Below are 19,394 nucleotides of genomic sequence, written 5' to 3' on the forward strand. Positions count from 1 at the left end.
ATACCAAGGAGACAGGTTTTATGTTTGCAAATGGTGGACAATGTCATGTTCCTTCATTTTATGTTTGCAAATGGAGGACCATGTCGTGTTCTTGCCATCAACCTTGCAACCAGCTTTAACTAGAGGGAGGGCTCCAAGAGCTATTGCAATACACACAAGTTTTTGTTTGCCAAAGGTCTCGGTAAACAGGTGTCTAGAGTACCATGGTAAGAATTTTTTGGTTAAGAACAAAGCAAGTCGGTTGGTTTGAGGTTGGTACTCTTTGTTATCAACTCAGGGTAGATCTTACTGACTTCCGTAATGCAACAATTTGAACAAACCAATACCAAGGACAACCGAAAAACTTTACCCCATCACGACCCAATCTAATTTAAGTATTTAACCCAATATGACACGAGAAAAGCTCGAACCATTTTGAACAAAGCAAGCTCAAAGTTCTCAGCCCTACTGACTCCGTTCTAGTTCACCGATCTAAACTAACCCCAGTGTTCTTCACCTACCTAGTTTTTGCCACTCTAATTGCAGGGGAACAAATGCAAGAGAAAATAAGACAAGAAATCGCGGTGTTGCAACGAACCAACTCACAGAGAAACCAGGGGAGGTAAAGATAGACTCCAGGATTTACGTGGTCAACGGGTCAAAACTCTAACCCCCACCGAGATCCAAGCTGGACCCCACAAGAACATCCCCCTCATAGTAAAGGTCGAGCCATCCCTTCCTGTCCCCCAACTCTCTCTTCTTTCTCTCCACCTTTCTATCTCCCTCTCACCACCCCTGAGTTCCACCTCAGGGTGCCGCAGAGAATTCCAAAGAGAAGCACAGAAGAGAGAGGAAAGAAGAAGAGGGAGAGGAGGAAGAGAAAGGTGCAGAAGGTCCAAAAGAAGAGAGAGTGTGTGTTTCTGTCCGTGTGTGATCACCTTGGGCTGGGAAGCAGGTAGGCAGTTCTATTTCCATTGCCTCCATTGCCTCATTCTTCACCTCAAACCCAACCCCAACCAAAAACCTCGGTCCTCGAACTCCTCCTCATTGTTATGGCCCTTAATTAATTAGGGACCTTCTCCTCTTCCTTGGCTGATAGGAGTGTTTGTTTATGATCTGGGGTTATCCTTGGATAGCTACTTGGTGTGCAGAGGCGAAGTGTAAGAGGAGAATTATGAGCCCAACAGAAGGTGCGACGTTTCCGCTGGTGGCGGTCGCCATTGATAAGGATAAGGGCAGCCAGAATGCCTTGAAATGGGCTCTCGATAACATTGTCGACAGGGGCCAGACCATCACCCTGATCCATGTCAATACCAAGCACCCGGCACGTAAGACTCTCTCTCTCTCTCTATAATTTGCATGGAAAGAAATAAGAGAAAAATCTTTATATTCTTGTCTTCATGAAAATTAACTTTTTATCAGCATACAAATAATTTTCATTGTCTTTCATTTTTCTCAACAACCAAACAGAGCCTAATAGTTTCATCTAGTGTCAAGTTTTTTTGGAACAAAGCTGGATTTATTCCAGTCAGAATAAGGGCAAAAAAAATTTGATGATACAATAGCAAAAAATTTTGTGATTCACCTTCTTCAAAATGAAGAGATAAATAAATAAATAAGCTCTTTGCTTCTACTCATATTGTAGATGCAGTCATCTTCATAACTGCATGCAAGCCTGCCTGCAACAAAGGCAACCAGAATTGTGTGAGAACTATGCATGGCTAGTCTTTCCTACAACTAATTTATGGCTGTCATTTCTGATGCAATGCAGCGGGGCACCAAGAGGACCCTACCTTTGCAGGCAGTCATTCAAAGGATCTATTTGTTCCCTTTCGATGTTTCTGCACGCGTAAAAATGTGAGTTGCCTTTTCTCTTTTTCTGAGGATCTTGATCTGGAATTACCAATCAAACTACACATTGTAGTTATCAACCCTTGAATGATATGGATAAACCTTATTTGTTCAGCTCTTTATTCGCTTTATCAAGGTAATACAAGTTTTTGAGAGAAACAAGGTAATGCAAGTTACCACCCATAATATTCAATACTCAACACAGGTAGTCTAGAAGACAATCTAGAATCATTCTTGAGCAAAGAACTCTATTGCCATATTTAAATGAAGAATAATGCCTATTACATTTTCCATCACCAAAGTTTCATAGCCCTTGTATTTCTTTAAGGTAGCATTCAACAGCTACAGGCACATTCTTTTCTACTGTTTTCACAGCCAGATGTCCAAATCCACAAGAAATTTGGCTGGCATAATACATAAGATACCACAAAGGGTGTTCTGTCTACCAAAAGGGTTTCAGGGATTATTATCAGCTATAAGATGATATAAAATGAAACAAATCTGAGAAACAAGCATATATAAAGAGATTCAAACATCTAGGACAGTATTAGTTACCTCTCGGAGTCAGAGAATCTCTTCCCAGCTGTGTAAAATGGGATGCCATGGCAGCACCACTCTTTTTGGCCATGCCATGCATCCAAAATACCAATGCAGAGCATTATAAGAATTAGATATTCTGCTATTTCTTTCCTAGCAGGCCAGTGCGATCAGATCTTGACAAGATATAACAAGCCTTCGGGTTATATTCAACCTCCTGGTCCTCATGGTCATGAAAAGATATTAGACTTTATCCCATCATATGACGTCTAGGAGCTTAGCAGCTAAGAGAGCTACCAACTCCCATTTATGAATAAACACTAGAGTCATGGACGCCTTCCCCTCCTCTTTTTACATGATTCTCAAATACCAGTTCCAATAATGAAAATGAAACCACCATATGTGGTACCCCTGTACCCCTGCAGTCTCTCAATCCTGAGAGAAGACCGATAATGTAAACCTTGTCTCTCCCCGGCCTTTCTGGACAAAACCCAGAAGTTTGCCACTGCATTTCATTGGTAGACATGTCTCATTCAATTATCTAGTACAGTGCTCGCCATTCATAAATCCACAAAAGTCGTGATACAAAATATTCTCTGACCCAATTTTCCATTTTGTTCAACAGGTACAATGCAAGGATATCATACTCGAAGACACTGAGATAGCAAAGGCGATCATAGAGTTTGTCTCGCATGCTGCTATTGAAAAGCTTGTCGTCGGTGCACCTTCAAAAAGTGGATTTGGAAGGTAATTTATACAATCTCAAGCAATGTCATAATGGAGCGGAAGTCTCTGGTTAGGAAAGAAACATGCCCTCTCAGAATATTTATTGTCATATCTTTTCCGTCAGAAGATTTAGGACTACAGATGTCTCTACCAGTATTTCCAAGGGTGCACCTGATTTCTGCACCGTTTACATCATATCCAAAGGGAAGGTGTCTTCCATGAGGAATGCTGTCCGAGCAGCGCCGGCCGTCTCCCCGTTCCGGGCTCAAATTCAAAACCAAACAAGTATAAGAAGTGAACATGTAGACCCACATCACCCTCATGGTGTCAGAGGTTTGTGTAAACATGAGAATTGCTGCTGTCATCAGTTTCTCTTTGAATAGAAAATAGAAAGCTTTCTTGTCCCCTTCACTCAAAAGAAATTACGAGATTTTCAATTGCCAGGAGAGGCAGCATTAGAGAATTGGAATGTGCAGAGCGAACGGGAACCAATCAGGTAATACGTCTTGTAGTGCAAAAACAGTGACACAGCTGCACAGCAATAAGTAGTACTTTCTTTTGCTCCTATGTTGAATTGCAAGCTAATATGGTACCTCAAACAGGTCGCCATTCACCAGAGGAACACGTGTCTTAACTGGAAAATCATATACAGAGAGTATAGGAGACAGTGATATATCATTCGTGAGTGGTGGCAGGCCAAGCATCAATCGCATCTTTAATCAGAGGTCGTCCAACATGTCTGACGGCTTAGATAGCAGCTTTGAGATGCAATCCCCACACAAGTCGGTGGGTGGCGGTTTCTCATGTGGGACTGCATTCTCTTCAATGTCTCAGGACAGCACACCATCATCTCTCACCATGGTATGTGTATTTACATCTGAAGCACAAGAACAAATTTCTTAAAAAGAAAGAACAAGAATAAAGCTGTGTTTTGAGTAATCAAATGGATACCTGCGAATTTTTTGCAACTTAGCACCAGTCGTGAAGCTACGTGATGCCATCAACGAATGGCAATAAGTGTGAATACTTCTCCGTCCTGCCTCCTTGGTTGATGGTCACCAATTTGTTCCGTCACTCGCAGGAAGATGTGGAGGCGGAGATGAAGAGGCTGAGACTAGAACTCAAGCAGACAATGGACATGTACAGTACAGCCTGCAAAGAAGCACTCACAGCCAAACAGAAGGTAATGTTTTCACCACATCTACAAAATCCTAACTTCCTTGCTGATTATGCCTTTCGCTGCAGGCAAAGGAGCTCCATCATTGGAAGATGGAGGAAGAGAGGAGGTTAGAGGAAGCTCACATGGCGGAAGAAGCTGCCCTGGCTTTAGCAGAGAAGGAGAAAGCAAGATGTAAGGCAGCCATAGAGGCAGCTGAAGCCTCCAAAAGGATCGCAAAGTTAGAAGCACACAAGAGAATTAATGCAGAAATGAAAGCACTCAAAGAGGCTGAGGAGAAGAAGAGAGCATTGGATGCTTTAGCACATACAGATGTCAGGTATAGGAAGTACACGATAGAGGAGATAGAAGTGGCCACGGAATACTTTTCTGAGAAGCGGAAGATTGGAGAAGGTGGCTATGGTCCTGTTTACAAATGCTATCTGGAGCACACACCTGTCGCCATTAAAGTTCTGCGGCCGGATGCAGCTCAAGGGAGATCTCAGTTTCAACAAGAGGTATTAAACACCTTACACAGCCATGTTACATCGTCAAAGCTCTGTTAATTACTCCATATGCATACCATGTGCAGAGTATGAAATGCATCAATTGGTGATCCCATAGCCAATTAAATCTTCTCTTGATAGAGTTCCTCTACAACTAGCAGCTGCTATGATGAATCCTGAATATTTTCAGTTGCATGTGAACTTCAATGCAGGTTGAAATTTTAAGTTGCATGAGGCATCCAAATATGGTTCTTTTGCTGGGTGCCTGCCCAGAATATGGCTGCCTTGTCTACGAATACATGGCTAATGGGAGCTTGGAAGATCGCTTGTTCCAGCAAGGAAACACACCACCAATCCCTTGGCAGCATAGGTTCCGCATTGCTGCTGAGATTGGCACAGGCCTCCTCTTTCTGCACCAGACAAAGCCAGAGCCACTGGTCCACCGAGACCTTAAGCCTGCAAACATCCTCCTCGACCGAAACTATGTCAGCAAAATCAGCGATGTTGGCCTTGCCCGCCTGGTTCCCCCATCTGTTGCGGAAAATGTCACTCAGTATCGCATGACCTCCACTGCTGGAACATTCTGTTACATTGACCCTGAATACCAGCAGAGTGGCATGCTTGGTGTAAAGTCCGACATTTACTCTCTTGGGATCGTGCTGTTGCAGCTGATCACTGCAAGACCTCCCATGGGACTGACACATCACGTGGAACATGCAATCGAGAAGGGGACATTCACAGAAGTGTTGGATCCATCAGTCATAGATTGGCCAGTGGAGGAAGCCTTGAGCTTAGCCAATATAGCACTCAACTGTGCAGAGCTAAGACGGAAGGACAGGCCAGATCTTGCTACAATAGTGTTGCCGGAGCTTGAAAGACTGAGAAATCTTGCAGAAGAAAATATGCAACATTGTGCATCTTTTGGCAGCTCACACACCTCACCCATACACAGCCAAGTTTCTTTTCCGGTAAGCTAGAAGCAAAAAACCTGACTTAATTTCTTACCTCCAAAAAAAAGGAAAAGAACAAGACTACAAGACGGACACAGGTACAACCATACTAAGTAAACTAAGAAAAATCTGCAGAGTACCATGCATTGCTAGTTAGATATGAATTTGGAAAGGGTAGCATGGAAGATATTTATAGAAACCATACCTAGGTATGTTATAGAACTTTACACGTATGTATTCTTCCATCACCCTTTGCATGTAAACTGGATATTTCAATTTAGACTTGCTGACAAATAACTAAGCAAATTAAAAGCAGTCATGTGTTATGCAATTGTGGACCATGGTAGATAGACCTCAATAGATAAAGAAATGATAATTAGATCCCATCTTCAAAGAATAACTTAATTGGTAATTTGGTCTTGCTGGTAAAATATTTGAAATGTTTCAGGATGGTGTATGCACGTGGAGAGCAGCATATGAAGAAAAGCTACATCATTTAATATATAAGTACAAAGAAAATGCTGCTGAATATCTATATCTTTGCTAAATTCAAGAACTTAGTTGATTTGATGAGTAATCCAAGAAAACCAAAATAAGTTTTTCATGCTGTCTTTCTGGGACTGAGAATGGCATCATATCATCATCACTTTTTCCCTTTTTTTTTTTTTGATATGTATATCACCATCACCTTCATAACTGATCTGTAGTAACATTTTTACAAAGAAAGTTTGTGAACCATACAGTGGATATAAGAATTTTTTGAATGAATCATTTCCATCTTTTCTTGTTTACAGGATGTCTTGAGCCCTCTACCTGGACAATCTGGATATGAAAGCTCGATAACCCGATCAAGTGCATCATCCATGTATGGAAGATGATCAAGTGCTGCCTGAGAATATAGGGAACAGATAAACCTGACATAAAGCTCACTGAGAAGTACAGAAGGCTATTTGCATAAGGAGCCAAAAGAATAACATGATTGCTCAGGCAGCTTTGAAACCATTGCAGAAGCTGAAAATCCATAGTCAGCTTTTCAGCACTGAGTAAAACCAGTTGCTATCTCAAGTAACAGATCCTTCCCTCTGGGAACAGACAAGCATGCTTAAGAAAATAGCACAAGATATCATTACTTCTCTTATTCCCATTTTGTTCAAGCTGGAGATCCAACTTTTTATTAGTTCCGATGCCCGGAAAGAAATGATAAAAGAAGTCTCGAGTCAAGGCCTTTGCAGACTGGTGACAAGTCATTGTGAAGGTGCAGCTTCTGCATCATGGTATTGTCCAAAGCTCTAGGGTAAAGAAATATAGTTGTAATCTGTAATTTTCAGATATGCTTATTTAAAATATGTACTGTCGATACAACTACCACTTGTACCATTTTACACTAAAAATTTTCTCTTCTCAATTTTTCTTTGAAAAAATGATTGCCAAAGCAGAACAGTTATGAGATAAACAATTCTTTCAATTTTATTGATTTTGCACTATTACCAACTTGTTTAAGTTGGAAAAGCAGGCTTCAAATTAAGAAACAACCAGCTTAGCAACCCTTCAATATATGGTGCACATGTGCAAGAAGATGCAAGTGACATACAAGAATTCAATATAACCAAGGTCATTCTATTCATAATAAAATATCTAAATTTTATAATTATTTATCTTAGAAAGCCATTGCATTTGGGATCCACCTGCAGAGTAAGTTACAGAATCAAACTTTTGTGTTTCCATTGCCATTTACTCTCAAATACCTAACATTTCAGATTAAGCCAGTCATATTTTGCAACTATTTTCCTTATTCCTTCTTCTCATATATGTCAGCTTGATTATTTTTTTCTAACCATTCATAACAGTACTCATTTAATCATTTCCTTTTTCTGCCGTAATGACTTCTGAAGTTTGAATACTAATTGAAGTCTCTAGGCATATGAAAATGTATCGGAGAGGTTGCCATTTGGTTCGTTTCACTGCTTTGAAAGCAATTGTATACAGCAATACGCCTATTAAAATGAACCAAGCATTCTCTTATGGCACTCTCATCTCACAAATAATATTTCTCTTTTAAGAATAATCATGGGGGCGTCCTTGATCATTTCATAGAAATGATTGAATAATTACCCACAAAAACTCAGGAAAACACCTCTCAAGTTTCAAACATATGAAGAAGGCTGCGACCCCTAGGATACACTAGGATATAGCCATACTTGCATATTACTGCAATCAATGAACTAATAAAAAATGAATGACGACTTCTATCCAGACATGCATCAACAGAACCATACATCACAAGATTTGGAATGGCACTCTCATCATGCTCATCCTTGAGAAATGCTAAAGGCCATTCATCTTATGCAATCAGCCTATGTGGAATTCCAGCCTTGACCAGACTTACGAAATTCTTTCCACAGGCTTTTCATTTTCCGGAGAAGAAAAGCGGATAATCAGTCTGTACTGCATGTTCTGCCTTTCAAGATCCATAGCGTTAAAAACTGGATTTTTCTAAACGAACTTCCTTTCCCTTGCATATCTCGACACCATTCCCCCCCGTTGCTTCTGAAACTATCAATTTTGTCACCCACCATACACCAATAGAGATAAGTACATCTTATAATATGTCATGAAATCATTCAGTATGCAGCAGAAATCCAAACCTCTAAAACCATTTTTTTTTTGAGTTGTATTGTCCTCTGAACCTGAATACCTTTCTCATTGCTAACATGAAAACTAGAGAGTCAGGAGGATGCATCACAAGAAACTCAGGTGATCCCATCAAACCTTGATGCTAGACACATTGCTGTAGAGGACTGAAAGTGGAAGACAGGTCGTCGGAAAGCTGCCTACCGCTTATTGCTAGGTGGACAGCCAGAGGTCAAGGAGGCCCAGAAAATAATATATCATAAAGAACTAATAATTATAAGGAGAAATCCAAAAAGAAAAATCTATATTCCAACAAATGAAGCATCATATATCTAGATATATGTATCAATTTGGTAACTTCGAGTACTAGTTTATGAATCAATCTCATCCTCCATACCGAAACATGACACGAAATGTTGAGCTGGAGGCACTCGCAGCATCCTTTTAAAGCAATAACCAGGCACAACACAATCAATCTACTGACACTCCAGATCCATCGCAAGCATAACAAAGCATCAAAGCTCATAAAGTAAGCCAACCGAAAAAAAAAGAGAGATAAATTATTCATAATACGAATAAAATAACAGTTATATAGCAAAATTAGGTATTTGAGCGCGACCTAATTATCACATCGAATTATCAGTGCGACGCCTTTGTATATGTCAATGTTACTCCAATTTTGTAACCAGTGCTAGATGATTTGATCTCAATATAAAGGGAATCCAAATGCATCCCGGTATCCAGCTTAAAGAAAGCTAAAAAAAGGGGGAAAATCCCTTTTTTAAAGTGAACGAGCTAAATCCCATGGATGGATCGTTCTGTTCTATAGAATAAAAACCATATATAACAGATCGACGAACAGACAGATGAAGAAATGGAATCCAGGCGCTTACCTTTCGATCCGAAACCCTAGAATGGATCGCGATTTGGGGAAAATGGAGGACGGCAAGGAACCAACCGAGCTCCGAGGACGGAAAAATGAGTTCGTGGCGGGAGCGAAACGGCTTAATTTTGGTCGGTCCGGTTCTAGACGCCGACCGCGTCGAACCGGTGCTCGATATCGATTTGGGCCGGGCTCAGAGACCAAGGCGCAGCCCATTTCGAGTCCTCTAAGGAAACGAATTATTGCAAGAAAAGTAGCCTGATTAAGAAGCATAAAAGCTTTTAAGATGAGTGCTAAATTAAATGAAATGGAGCACAAAATGTTGTTCATTTATGGGAAAAGTTACCTTATCCGGAATGGTTATATAATGGCCAAGAGTTTATATAAATTTCATTTTTATAACTTGATACACTCATGCATTTCTAACCAGGAGCTTATCTCATATTAAATTTGGAAAAATTGAGAAGAATTATTCTACATTTTACATATGGATATGAAGTAAACATGGAGTTAAAGATAGCAGATAAGATAATTATTGTCGTATTTATGCAAGTCTAGAAACAAATGGATTCATTAGATCAGTAGACTGCTGCATATGATTCATTTATTTCGTGGGTTGCACAAAGGTTCAGACATAGGAACATCTTTGGATTCCAAAAGGGATCGGCTCTATCATGCATGACAAATGTGGTCCATTAATTCTTTTAACTATCTGACATAGCTTGCCTGATTTCTCATGGGTAGTTATTATGGAAACTTGATTCACTATGTAGCTTGGTCATGCTTATTTAGGAGACCATTAAGCCAGCAATGCTATGCCATGGATGCGTCTATTATATCCTTCTTGGGATTGGGCTGTGTATTTCATGAAAAAGAAGGATTCATCTTCCTTCACACGGATCTACTATTGGAGTGCACACTATTCGCTAAGCATATTGAAATATGTGCAGTGAGTGATCTAATGGTGGATTTGCATGAAGATAGATGAATCCTTCTTTTGCATGAAAGATACACCCCTATCCATCCTTCATATAATGGTTAATAGCTAGGCAAATCCATCCATCTCTATATATATAATATAATATAATATATAAAGAAAGGGAGAGTGAGAGCTAGATTGGGTTATACTCGAATGGATATCTATTCAAATCTAGTTAAATCTAAATTGGACGATAGGGATCCCACATTGATGATTCAGAGTTATTAAATGTAATCTACTATACTATCTTTAGATTGCTTATATACCAAAAATCATATGATTTGGAGATGACTAGTCCATACGTCGAGTGGTTTCAAAATAAACAACCTAAATAATGCTAAATTATATTTTTTATTTTTTAATTACTTAGTATATAGATGATCCAAATAGTTTAAAGCTAGTAGACCGCATCCCACAACTCGGATCATCAATGTGGAATTTTCATTGTCCAATTTAGATCGGATCGAATTTAAGTGAAAATCCACTCTATATATTATAGTCAAATGCAGCTCTCTCTTTCTCTCTCTATCTCTCTCATTATATATATTTTTGTGTATGCGTATGTATGTATGTATAAATATATAATATATTGATATAAAATGCAGCTAATGCTCAACAGAGCGAGCATCACAAACCATGGACCTTGTACTTCTCAATATGCTTTTGAAGTACCAACAGACCCTCTCGACTGCACGGCTTTCCTTCAACAACATAAACAAAGTGCCGAACAACAAATTCTAACCACAAGGTTCCAAGTTCGAATCGCTGCGGCGACGATTAAATTGTGGACCGGAGCTCACTACTTTGGCCACCGCTTGGACTTGTGGTGTAGGACCGCTCTTGAACCGCTAGTAGCCGGGGTGGTGCCGGGTGTGACGTACTCACACGTAGGACTCGAGCCAGAGCTCAGAGGAGTAGCTGAGCCGGGCCTACGGGTGGGGAGGGTATGAGTAAAACCGGTCGGGGTGCCCAACACACGGCCATTTCTACCCGCATCGAACATTCTCCTGGCGGGGCGGGGGCCCAGTGGGGGCTGCTACGCGGGGGTGGGCTTGTCCCTTCCTCCCTCCTACCCCTTTTTCATTAGCAAAAAAAAAAAACAACAACAAATTCTAAGTGTACGACACACGCTGCAGATACTTTTCTCACGGACACTTTTTTTTTTTCTTTAGGCAAAATGGAAGAGGACCAACCCTCGCAGCAATCTCCACTAAGCCACCTCTTTACTAAAAAATATCCGGTACGATCATACCAGCACCATCTAAGTAATAACAGATCAGATAATAACTTAATCGGGCACCAAATCTATCACCAATATTGCCTTATCAAAACCTTTGTGCAACTTGTGTTTGCTCGTAGCCATCTGTGTTAATTTGCTGGTGCCGGTAGCTAGCCAACAAAGAAGACGCTTAAAGGTGACGGTGTTACGAAGAAAATGGTGCATGTTTGAAGAGTCAAATGGACTTTTCTTTTTTTTATGTATTCACTCCAGGCTTGAGCCATTCGTTGTAGAGAGAGGGAAAAAAAAAAAAAAAAAAACTAGAAGGACTGCAAACAAGTCCACAACAAAAGTGCCCTCCACCGCTTGAGTCGGTCTTAACTTTCACTTCCTTGCACAATAGGGACATTGAGAACCTGACGTCTAATCTGCTGTTGTTCCCTTGCAGCGAGTGGAAGAAGAAGAATTTTCTTTACCTCTTGAATGATTCTTTTATTCTCTTGAGCAATGTTTTGTCCTATCAAAGTGATGCAGAAAGAAAGGGAATATAAGAGCAAGAAATTAGGGAGAGAATTTGACACGATATGACGCATTGTGTGGGCACCATGAACTTGAAAGGAAAGAAAAGTAAAGAGAAATGCCCAATTTTATAATCCATTGCCCCAAGCTTTATTGAGCACATCACACTACCTATATGTTTTTATAATCATCTTTATTATACAATATCTTATCATATCTTGACAATTTATAGGATATCTCCTGAGATCATCACCCCATTGTACATTGTCACCTTCCATGACATGACATCAACAAGAAATGATAACCTAATTAAAGACAAAAATATTGAACTATCAACCTTTCTCTTAAAATTGTCCAATATCAATATATACATCCTTCCTAGTATATTTAAAATCCTCTATATCTTTTAAATTGATCCTCTTTTTTCCCTCATGTCCTCACTTTGCAAAAATGATGAAGATTGAGATGGCATTTTGCTTCATAGTGTATGCATATATATGTATTTAATAATGAAATTCGGAAGATTTGCACTATATAGACATATTGTGCCAACCAATAATATTAATAAGGTGTCTAAATATTTTAACGGCCTTTATGCTTGGTAGGACTGAATTTGAGTTGGTTTACATGGAATTAGATCTTAGTTTCTTTTGGAATTAGTGTTATTATTCCATATAATGATTGCAATTTGGTTGTTTTTTTTTTATTGAATGCATATCAAGGATAAGAAAATTGATGTTTTGAAATATGAGGAAAAGTATTAAAAAAAGTGAAAATTTTTGATCATGGCTAAGTTTGCCCTTGCAATAACCAATATCTTTTGTACATTTGCAGTATAAATTATTTCAAAAGATAATTACAATACCATTAAGTTAAAGGAGGATAGAATTTATTAAGATAAAAATTATCTTTTAGTTATATTTTTCCAAACCAGACATATTTGCACTTCCATTGTTAGTTTATAGTAATTTATTTAAATATCATATTAGTATGAATATATAAGAAAAATAACTAATATAGTATCAGTATACTGGTATTAGTACAATATATTAGTTTAGCAATAATAATAAACTAATATTATTTTATATTAATATATTAATACAACATCAAAATCAATATTTCCAGACTGCATGAACAAATAGAAGATCGGACTAGTTAACTTGCATTTCGACTTCTAGTTGAGCCCATAATTGTCAAAATTTGGGAATGAAAGCAATGCCCTATTTTATACTTCTTTTGATGTCTTTGATAGCCCGAAATGTTATACATACATATATACATACAGACATACATATAGTGTGTGTGTGTATAAGATTTGACAAAATGTGACAAAATATAAATTGGTGGAGATTAAAGATTGCAGCCTCCACTAGTTGCATTGTACCTCTATTGAGACACATGGCAATGCCTCATTTTTGAGAGTTGAGTGACGTTTTTCTTTCTTGAGAGAGAATATTAAGATATCCAGCAGAAAGATGATGTATTTCATTCAATTTGTTGTTTGTGGAGGAGATAGAGATAGAGATAGAGATAGAGATAGATAGATAGATAGATAGATAGATAGATATAGAGAGAGAGAGAGAGAGAGAGAGAGAGAGAGAGAGAGAGGAAAAAAATTTACAGATTGCCTCTGAATTAGAAGCCACCATTCTACAGTAACGGGAAAGTTATCTTTGATGGAAACTTGAGACATAATTCCTTGAAAGAGAAAGTTTAAAAGTTATAACATCTCTTTTATTTCCATATATAATGGAGTTTTTCCAGTAAAACCATCTCACCTTACTAAGGAGTAAATCTTATAAAATATAGTAAACCATGAAGATCATGTTTTGCATAGAACTCAAAAAACTTCAAACTTTTTTATTCATTCGTCTTCATAGATCTCAAAATAATTGTATGTTATGTAAATCATATTTTGCACAGAAAGCAAAGCGCTCCAAACTTCTTTATTCATTTATCATCTTTACAGATCTCAAAATGATTATTTTATAATAGAACAATGGATTAGTGGAACTTTAATTGCATTGGGAGTGTCACGTAGTGCAGAAGCAATGGTTAACGCACCCACTATTGCCTGCACTCAGCGTGCGCACAAAGGGAAGGTGGTGCAAGCGAGATTATGGAATTGGGCCACTTTATAAAGCAGAACGGTAGTACTTTTCGTATGATACTGCTCTCCCGTAGCTTTCATCGCCACCTTAACAAAGGATGTCTGGCCTTTCTGAAATCACTTAGAATGGGCGAATAGATGCTAGTTGTCTGAAGGGAAGGTAAAAAGCTTCGAACAAATCTAGATGGGGCTGATTAGATTTTTTTTTTTTTCTCGAACTTCTCCAATTCAAAACCACTCTCACCCTCCGTCTCCAGCAGCAGTTTTGAGAAAAGGGATGAGTGGATGTTAATAATAGTTTGGCTTTATTCTTACAGAATTTTTTTTTACTAAGAACATAATAGTTATGTTTACATATTTTTTTTAAAAATAAATACTCAATTAAATATAAGCTTATATTACTTTTTCATAGTTAATCAAACGGGCAAAATCACTTTTTCAGATATCATGTATTCAGAATTCTACTTTTCAGAAAAAAAGCATTTCAATGAGGAAATTTTTTTTCTCACGGGCCAAAAGTCCAAAAGGCTAATCTTACTTTTCTTCGTGACAATCTTGCCTTTTTAAAAAGCTTCATAAGAGTTGTGTGTGTTTTGGTCCCACCATGCTAATAAATGGCAAATATATTTTTAAATAATTTGAATAAATGAAAAATCTTATTAACTTCGTTTTGTAACTTTTAGTTAACTGTAACCTACCTACCTACCAAGCAAATAACACGAGGGAGCAGCCAGTAAGAATAAGAAGGTTGTCAAAATGGGCACTTCTTTCTAATTTACATAAACCTGCTCCATTACAACGGGGTGTAGAAGGATTGCACTGGTATAGATTACATCATGATCACACCGGTATATAAACCGAAAAAACACACACACACACACATATATATATGGGGGTTGATAACCTACTCTCTGTTATGGTAGGTTATCAATCTACTCATTTTTCATTAGACAAAAAGTACCCTTACTTTTTATAACTTTTAAGGGCACTTTATGTCTTTTTACAATCTCACATTTACTCACCCTCTTAACCCCTCCAATTAATGCTCTCTCCCTCTCTCTCTCTCTCTCATACATATACATATAAATATACATACATACATACATATATACATACATACACATACATACATACACATACATACATATACACATGCATACATACATATACACATGCATACATACATACGTACATACATACACATACATACATACATACACACATATATATACATACATACATATATATAGACATACAAACATACATATACATACATGCATACATATGTATGTACATACATAAATACACACACACATACACACACACACACCGGAGAGAGAGAGAGAGAGGGAGAGAGCATTAATTGGGGGTTGAGAGGGTGAGTTAAGGTGAGATTATAAAAAGACATAAAGCATCCTTAAGAGTTACAAAAATAAGGATATTTTTTATCCAATGAAAAATGGGTAGATTGATAACCTACCATAACAGAGAGTAGGTTATCAATCCCCTATACATATATATATATGTATATATATATATATATGTATATATATATATATGTATATATATATATATGTATATATATATATATGTATATATATATATATATATATATATATATATGTATATATATATATATATGTATATATATATATATATGTATATGTATGTATGTATGTATTTCAGTCATCATGAAGACACTACACAACTTGCATATTAGCTATTAATTGATATCATTAGCATCAAAATTATTGTAATAATATTTCTACATTACACAATTATTAAATAGTTATAATGCTGTTCTATCTTATGGTGGTTCTCAATCAGCAACTTTGTCTACATGCTTATTGGTACAGCAATTTTGCGTATTTTTTCTTAATCTAATTGACATGGGAAAGATTAGAATCTGATAAGATGCGTCCAATTAAAAAAACAATTTATTTATGGCATATTAGTTTTAACTTGTTGAAAATGTCCATGTTCTTAGTAGGTCTTTTACATTACAAACAGAAGTTCACTCCAAGCAATGAAATTAATTTGCATTAAGGTTTCTTGATTGAATGAGTATTCATGATTGGCATATGAATCTTCAATGGATACACAGGAGTTAAAAACATTTTCAAAGGAAAGGAGTGTATTTAGTAACTCCTTCATAAAATCATGGTATCATATTTCTCACCATGTCATAGTTGTTGGCTGTTGCGCACTATGAAAAGGCATGTTGCACAAATCTCCTCAGCATAGCTCTATTAGCGATTGAAAATTTTAAAAAATTTGATATGTGCTGGATAATGTAATAGTCTTGCAGATTGAATTTTTTGGCGTACTTAATTCAAAAGCAAATAAATAAAATACAAATAAATAAATAAATGCCACCACCTCCAGGAATAAATTTAGTGCAGAGTGATTAATTCTGCAGATGATGTAGGCTTGAATGAAAATAATCTAAGAGCAATCATGCACATCCATCAAATTCGTATATAGTGGGAGATTGATAGTATAATCTTAGGAGATTTTGAGAAGATATATAATGCACGTTAGTGCCATTTTTTAAACCTTACTAAAACAAACATATAATGTTTACATAATTACAATCTGCTGCCGCTAAGAACTGGCCCGTCTTAGGCACTGCGATGAGAAGCGAGATGATGCTGGAAAGCTCAATTATCGGCTGCTCCAGTCGGGATCGGAGAGAGCAAGGAGTATGTGATGGCTACCAAGGTCCTTTTTGGGTGACCGGACTCCGATCTGAAACAACACAAACGAAGAAGTCCTTTAATCGGAGCGTATCCGGCCGAGGATCCTTCAATGCCTAAGCCAAAATAGTGCTCATAAAATAGAAGAAGGTGTTCTCTCAGTCTGTTAGGGCATCTTTTGTGTGTGTCCTCACCTCCTGGGTTTCCTTCCTTTTTGATTGAGGGGCTGGAGTTTACCTATGACCGAAGAATTAGGGCACATGGGCCGATCAAAAATGGCTGGCTTGGGTACAATCTGGACATCAAGCATGAATCTCGCACGCAGATGATGTCCTGTCTGTCACATCAGTTAGAATTTTGGTGATCACTAGGGCCTCCGGTTAGGAGTAGCCTCTCCTGATCAACCACATGTAGGCATCGTGGCAAATTTTGATTGGCTGGCCCTTCTGATGAGCTATGGCCAATTTGGAGGTGCATCACTTTCTTCCTACTTTCGCAATCAAATTGAGCTAACCTGCTATGGTTGTGGAAGTAGTTTTTCAGAAAGGCCACATTTTTTTTGCTACAACGGATGGCTCATACACTTCTATTGTGAATACATCCAAAAAAGTTAAAAGATAACAAGTCTTGGAGTGCTCTAGGCAACTCTCTCTCACCAATCTAAAGGACTCCTCCAGAGTGGTTAGCCACATATGACACCACCCAAACTGCAACTCTATTGGCCTTTCTATAGATATGCTTGGTCTGGAAGGCAATGTCTCCACCTACCATGGCCCGAATATCTTGAAGCAAAGTGTGGAAGCTATTTACGCCGTTAGTGCCCCCTGAATCTAACCGATCACTGTAGCCGAGTCACCCTCAAATAGGACTGCGCTGGCCCGCAAAACATGCGGAGCTTAACACAGACCTACCCAAGCTGCCCTCAGCTCTACCTCCAGAACAAAAATGTCAAAGATCTGGCACCCACCTGCAACAACCACCTTAGAGTCAGGATCTTTGATGACAAAGCCTGCGCCACTCCTCCTGCCACCGTCTAGCATGCATCAATCAAAGTTGACCTTAAGAAAACTTGAGGTTAGGGGCTCACAGGTAAAAATTGTTGGAAGTCTCATTCCTTTAATAGTTTGTAATGTTGAGAGGGGTTTTAGTCCCACATTACTTGTGTAGAGTTTTTTAGATAGCTTTATAAGCATTCATATCCTACACATGTTAAAGTAACTTTTTGGTGGAAAGTTGTGGAGGGAAAGCCAATATTATATTATCAAAGATTGGCACTTGGCACATGTAAAATAAAATTCATATTGGCAGTTTTTATCTGTTTTGCACAAAATAACTACACTAGCAGTTATATTTTGAACAGACACTATTCCAAAAGTTGTGTTGGTTCAGAGTTTAATTCAGGGTTATAAATTGCCAATGTCCTTCACAGATTAAGATAACTTCTTCTACAAAATCTTTCATTCCGTTGTTCTGGAGAATCCTAGTTTTGCTGGCGAGGATTCTATTTCGGTTTTGTTGTATCCTGGAGCGAATTTGTTGGATCACCAATAGCAACATAGTGGGGGCAAAATTCGCTTAAGGACAGTGTTAATTCACGCTTCAAGACCGGTTTCAAATATTAGAAATCCTCATGCTTCAACAAAAACACTGTCTGTGGCACTACAAGAGCAAATGTAGTGCTCCACATGCTCCGAGCTATCAAAGATCTATCTGATGGACCTACATGGGTGATCTCTGTGCCTGTAAAGTAGCTTGTTCCATGATGAACCTAGGTGTCGGGCAGATCTCTCAAAAAATTTAGGCAATTTAGGCCAGCCAGATAGGGTAAGCAGTATAAGTTGCCCTAGTAGCTACATACCGGATTCTAGGGGCGATGGCCCACCGTCTGAGCACCTGAGTGAAGGAGCCTGACTGACACCGAGCGTCCGGCGGGATGTCAACGAGCCTCCAGACCCTCTTAGCTCGCTCACACTAAAACAAAGCGTAGTCCACGGTCTTCTCCACGGCTCCACCTGGCACCCAGGGCACTGAGGTTGCATGCCCAGTCCCTACCCGCTCAACACCGATCTCATTGACAACCAACCCTAGACCATCTTCTAGAGGAATAGGGCAACCCTCGGGTGAAGACCAAAGCCGCTTCAATGGAGATCGCCACAGAGGTCTTTAACCCCCCTACTGGGGGTACACATGCATCGACATCGTTGCATCGGCCGACCTCACGAAGCACAAAGTTGGGGACCTTATTATCGAACTAGTCCGTGAGGGTCTCCGACTCGGTGCTACACGAGGGCAATCTCTGGGTGATGTGGAAGATGATCCAGGGGTTTATGCTCCCGGGCGATGAGGAGGAGCTGTGGTGGAGGTCACTAGAGATTATGCTCAACTCATCCTGCCGCACTGCCATTGAGGTAATCAGATGGGTTCTTCTGCCTGCTTGTCTTATTTGTTTTGTTTTTTATTTTCTGAAAAACTAGCCTCCTCTTTGTTTCTGCAAGGGGTGTACGCTACCCACATACTAATTGAGGTCATCCGCTCCCATCGGCAAAGATTGGAGGTCTCCAACTGCCTCCTTTGAGAGGCGGAGCATAGTAGGGCCCACATTGAGGTGGAGCGGGTGGAGGCCGAGAGGAGAAGAGAGGAGGTTGAGGTGCG

At 38.8% G+C, this 19,394-nt stretch overlaps 1 protein-coding gene and 1 long non-coding RNA gene across 4 annotated transcripts; one reads left to right on the top strand and one right to left on the bottom strand.

The window, feature by feature from the left end:
- Positions 1 to 736: 736 nt before the first annotated feature.
- On the top strand, positions 737 to 7,158 carry LOC103701449 (U-box domain-containing protein 35). 3 transcript variants are annotated; one of them, XM_026802356.2, is made up of 11 exons: positions 737 to 934; positions 1,116 to 1,307; positions 1,751 to 1,836; positions 2,993 to 3,114; positions 3,218 to 3,426; positions 3,538 to 3,589; positions 3,696 to 3,954; positions 4,175 to 4,276; positions 4,339 to 4,767; positions 4,968 to 5,723; positions 6,500 to 7,158. In XM_026802356.2, the coding sequence occupies exons 2-11, from the start codon at positions 1,154 to 1,156 to the stop codon at positions 6,581 to 6,583; spliced, it is 2,253 nt and encodes a 750-aa protein (XP_026658157.1). In that variant the 5' UTR covers positions 737 to 934; positions 1,116 to 1,153; the 3' UTR covers positions 6,584 to 7,158. The 3 variants fall into 3 exon arrangements, with proteins under 3 accessions (XP_026658157.1, XP_008781718.1, XP_026658158.1); XM_008783496.3 differs by having other exon boundaries at positions 739 to 934; positions 3,221 to 3,426; XM_026802357.2 differs by having other exon boundaries at positions 746 to 934; positions 1,131 to 1,307.
- On the bottom strand, positions 1,350 to 3,001 carry LOC113462359. Its single transcript, XR_005512600.1, has 3 exons — positions 2,386 to 3,001; positions 1,773 to 1,872; positions 1,350 to 1,658 (listed from the first exon to the last, which is right to left on the bottom strand). It is a non-coding gene; the product is annotated as an uncharacterized LOC113462359 (long non-coding RNA).
- Positions 7,159 to 19,394: the final 12,236 nt, after the last annotated feature.

The sequence above is a fragment of the Phoenix dactylifera genome, chromosome 1 (assembly GCF_009389715.1).
Source record: "Phoenix dactylifera cultivar Barhee BC4 chromosome 1, palm_55x_up_171113_PBpolish2nd_filt_p, whole genome shotgun sequence".
Lineage (NCBI taxonomy): Eukaryota > Viridiplantae > Streptophyta > Magnoliopsida > Arecales > Arecaceae > Phoenix > Phoenix dactylifera.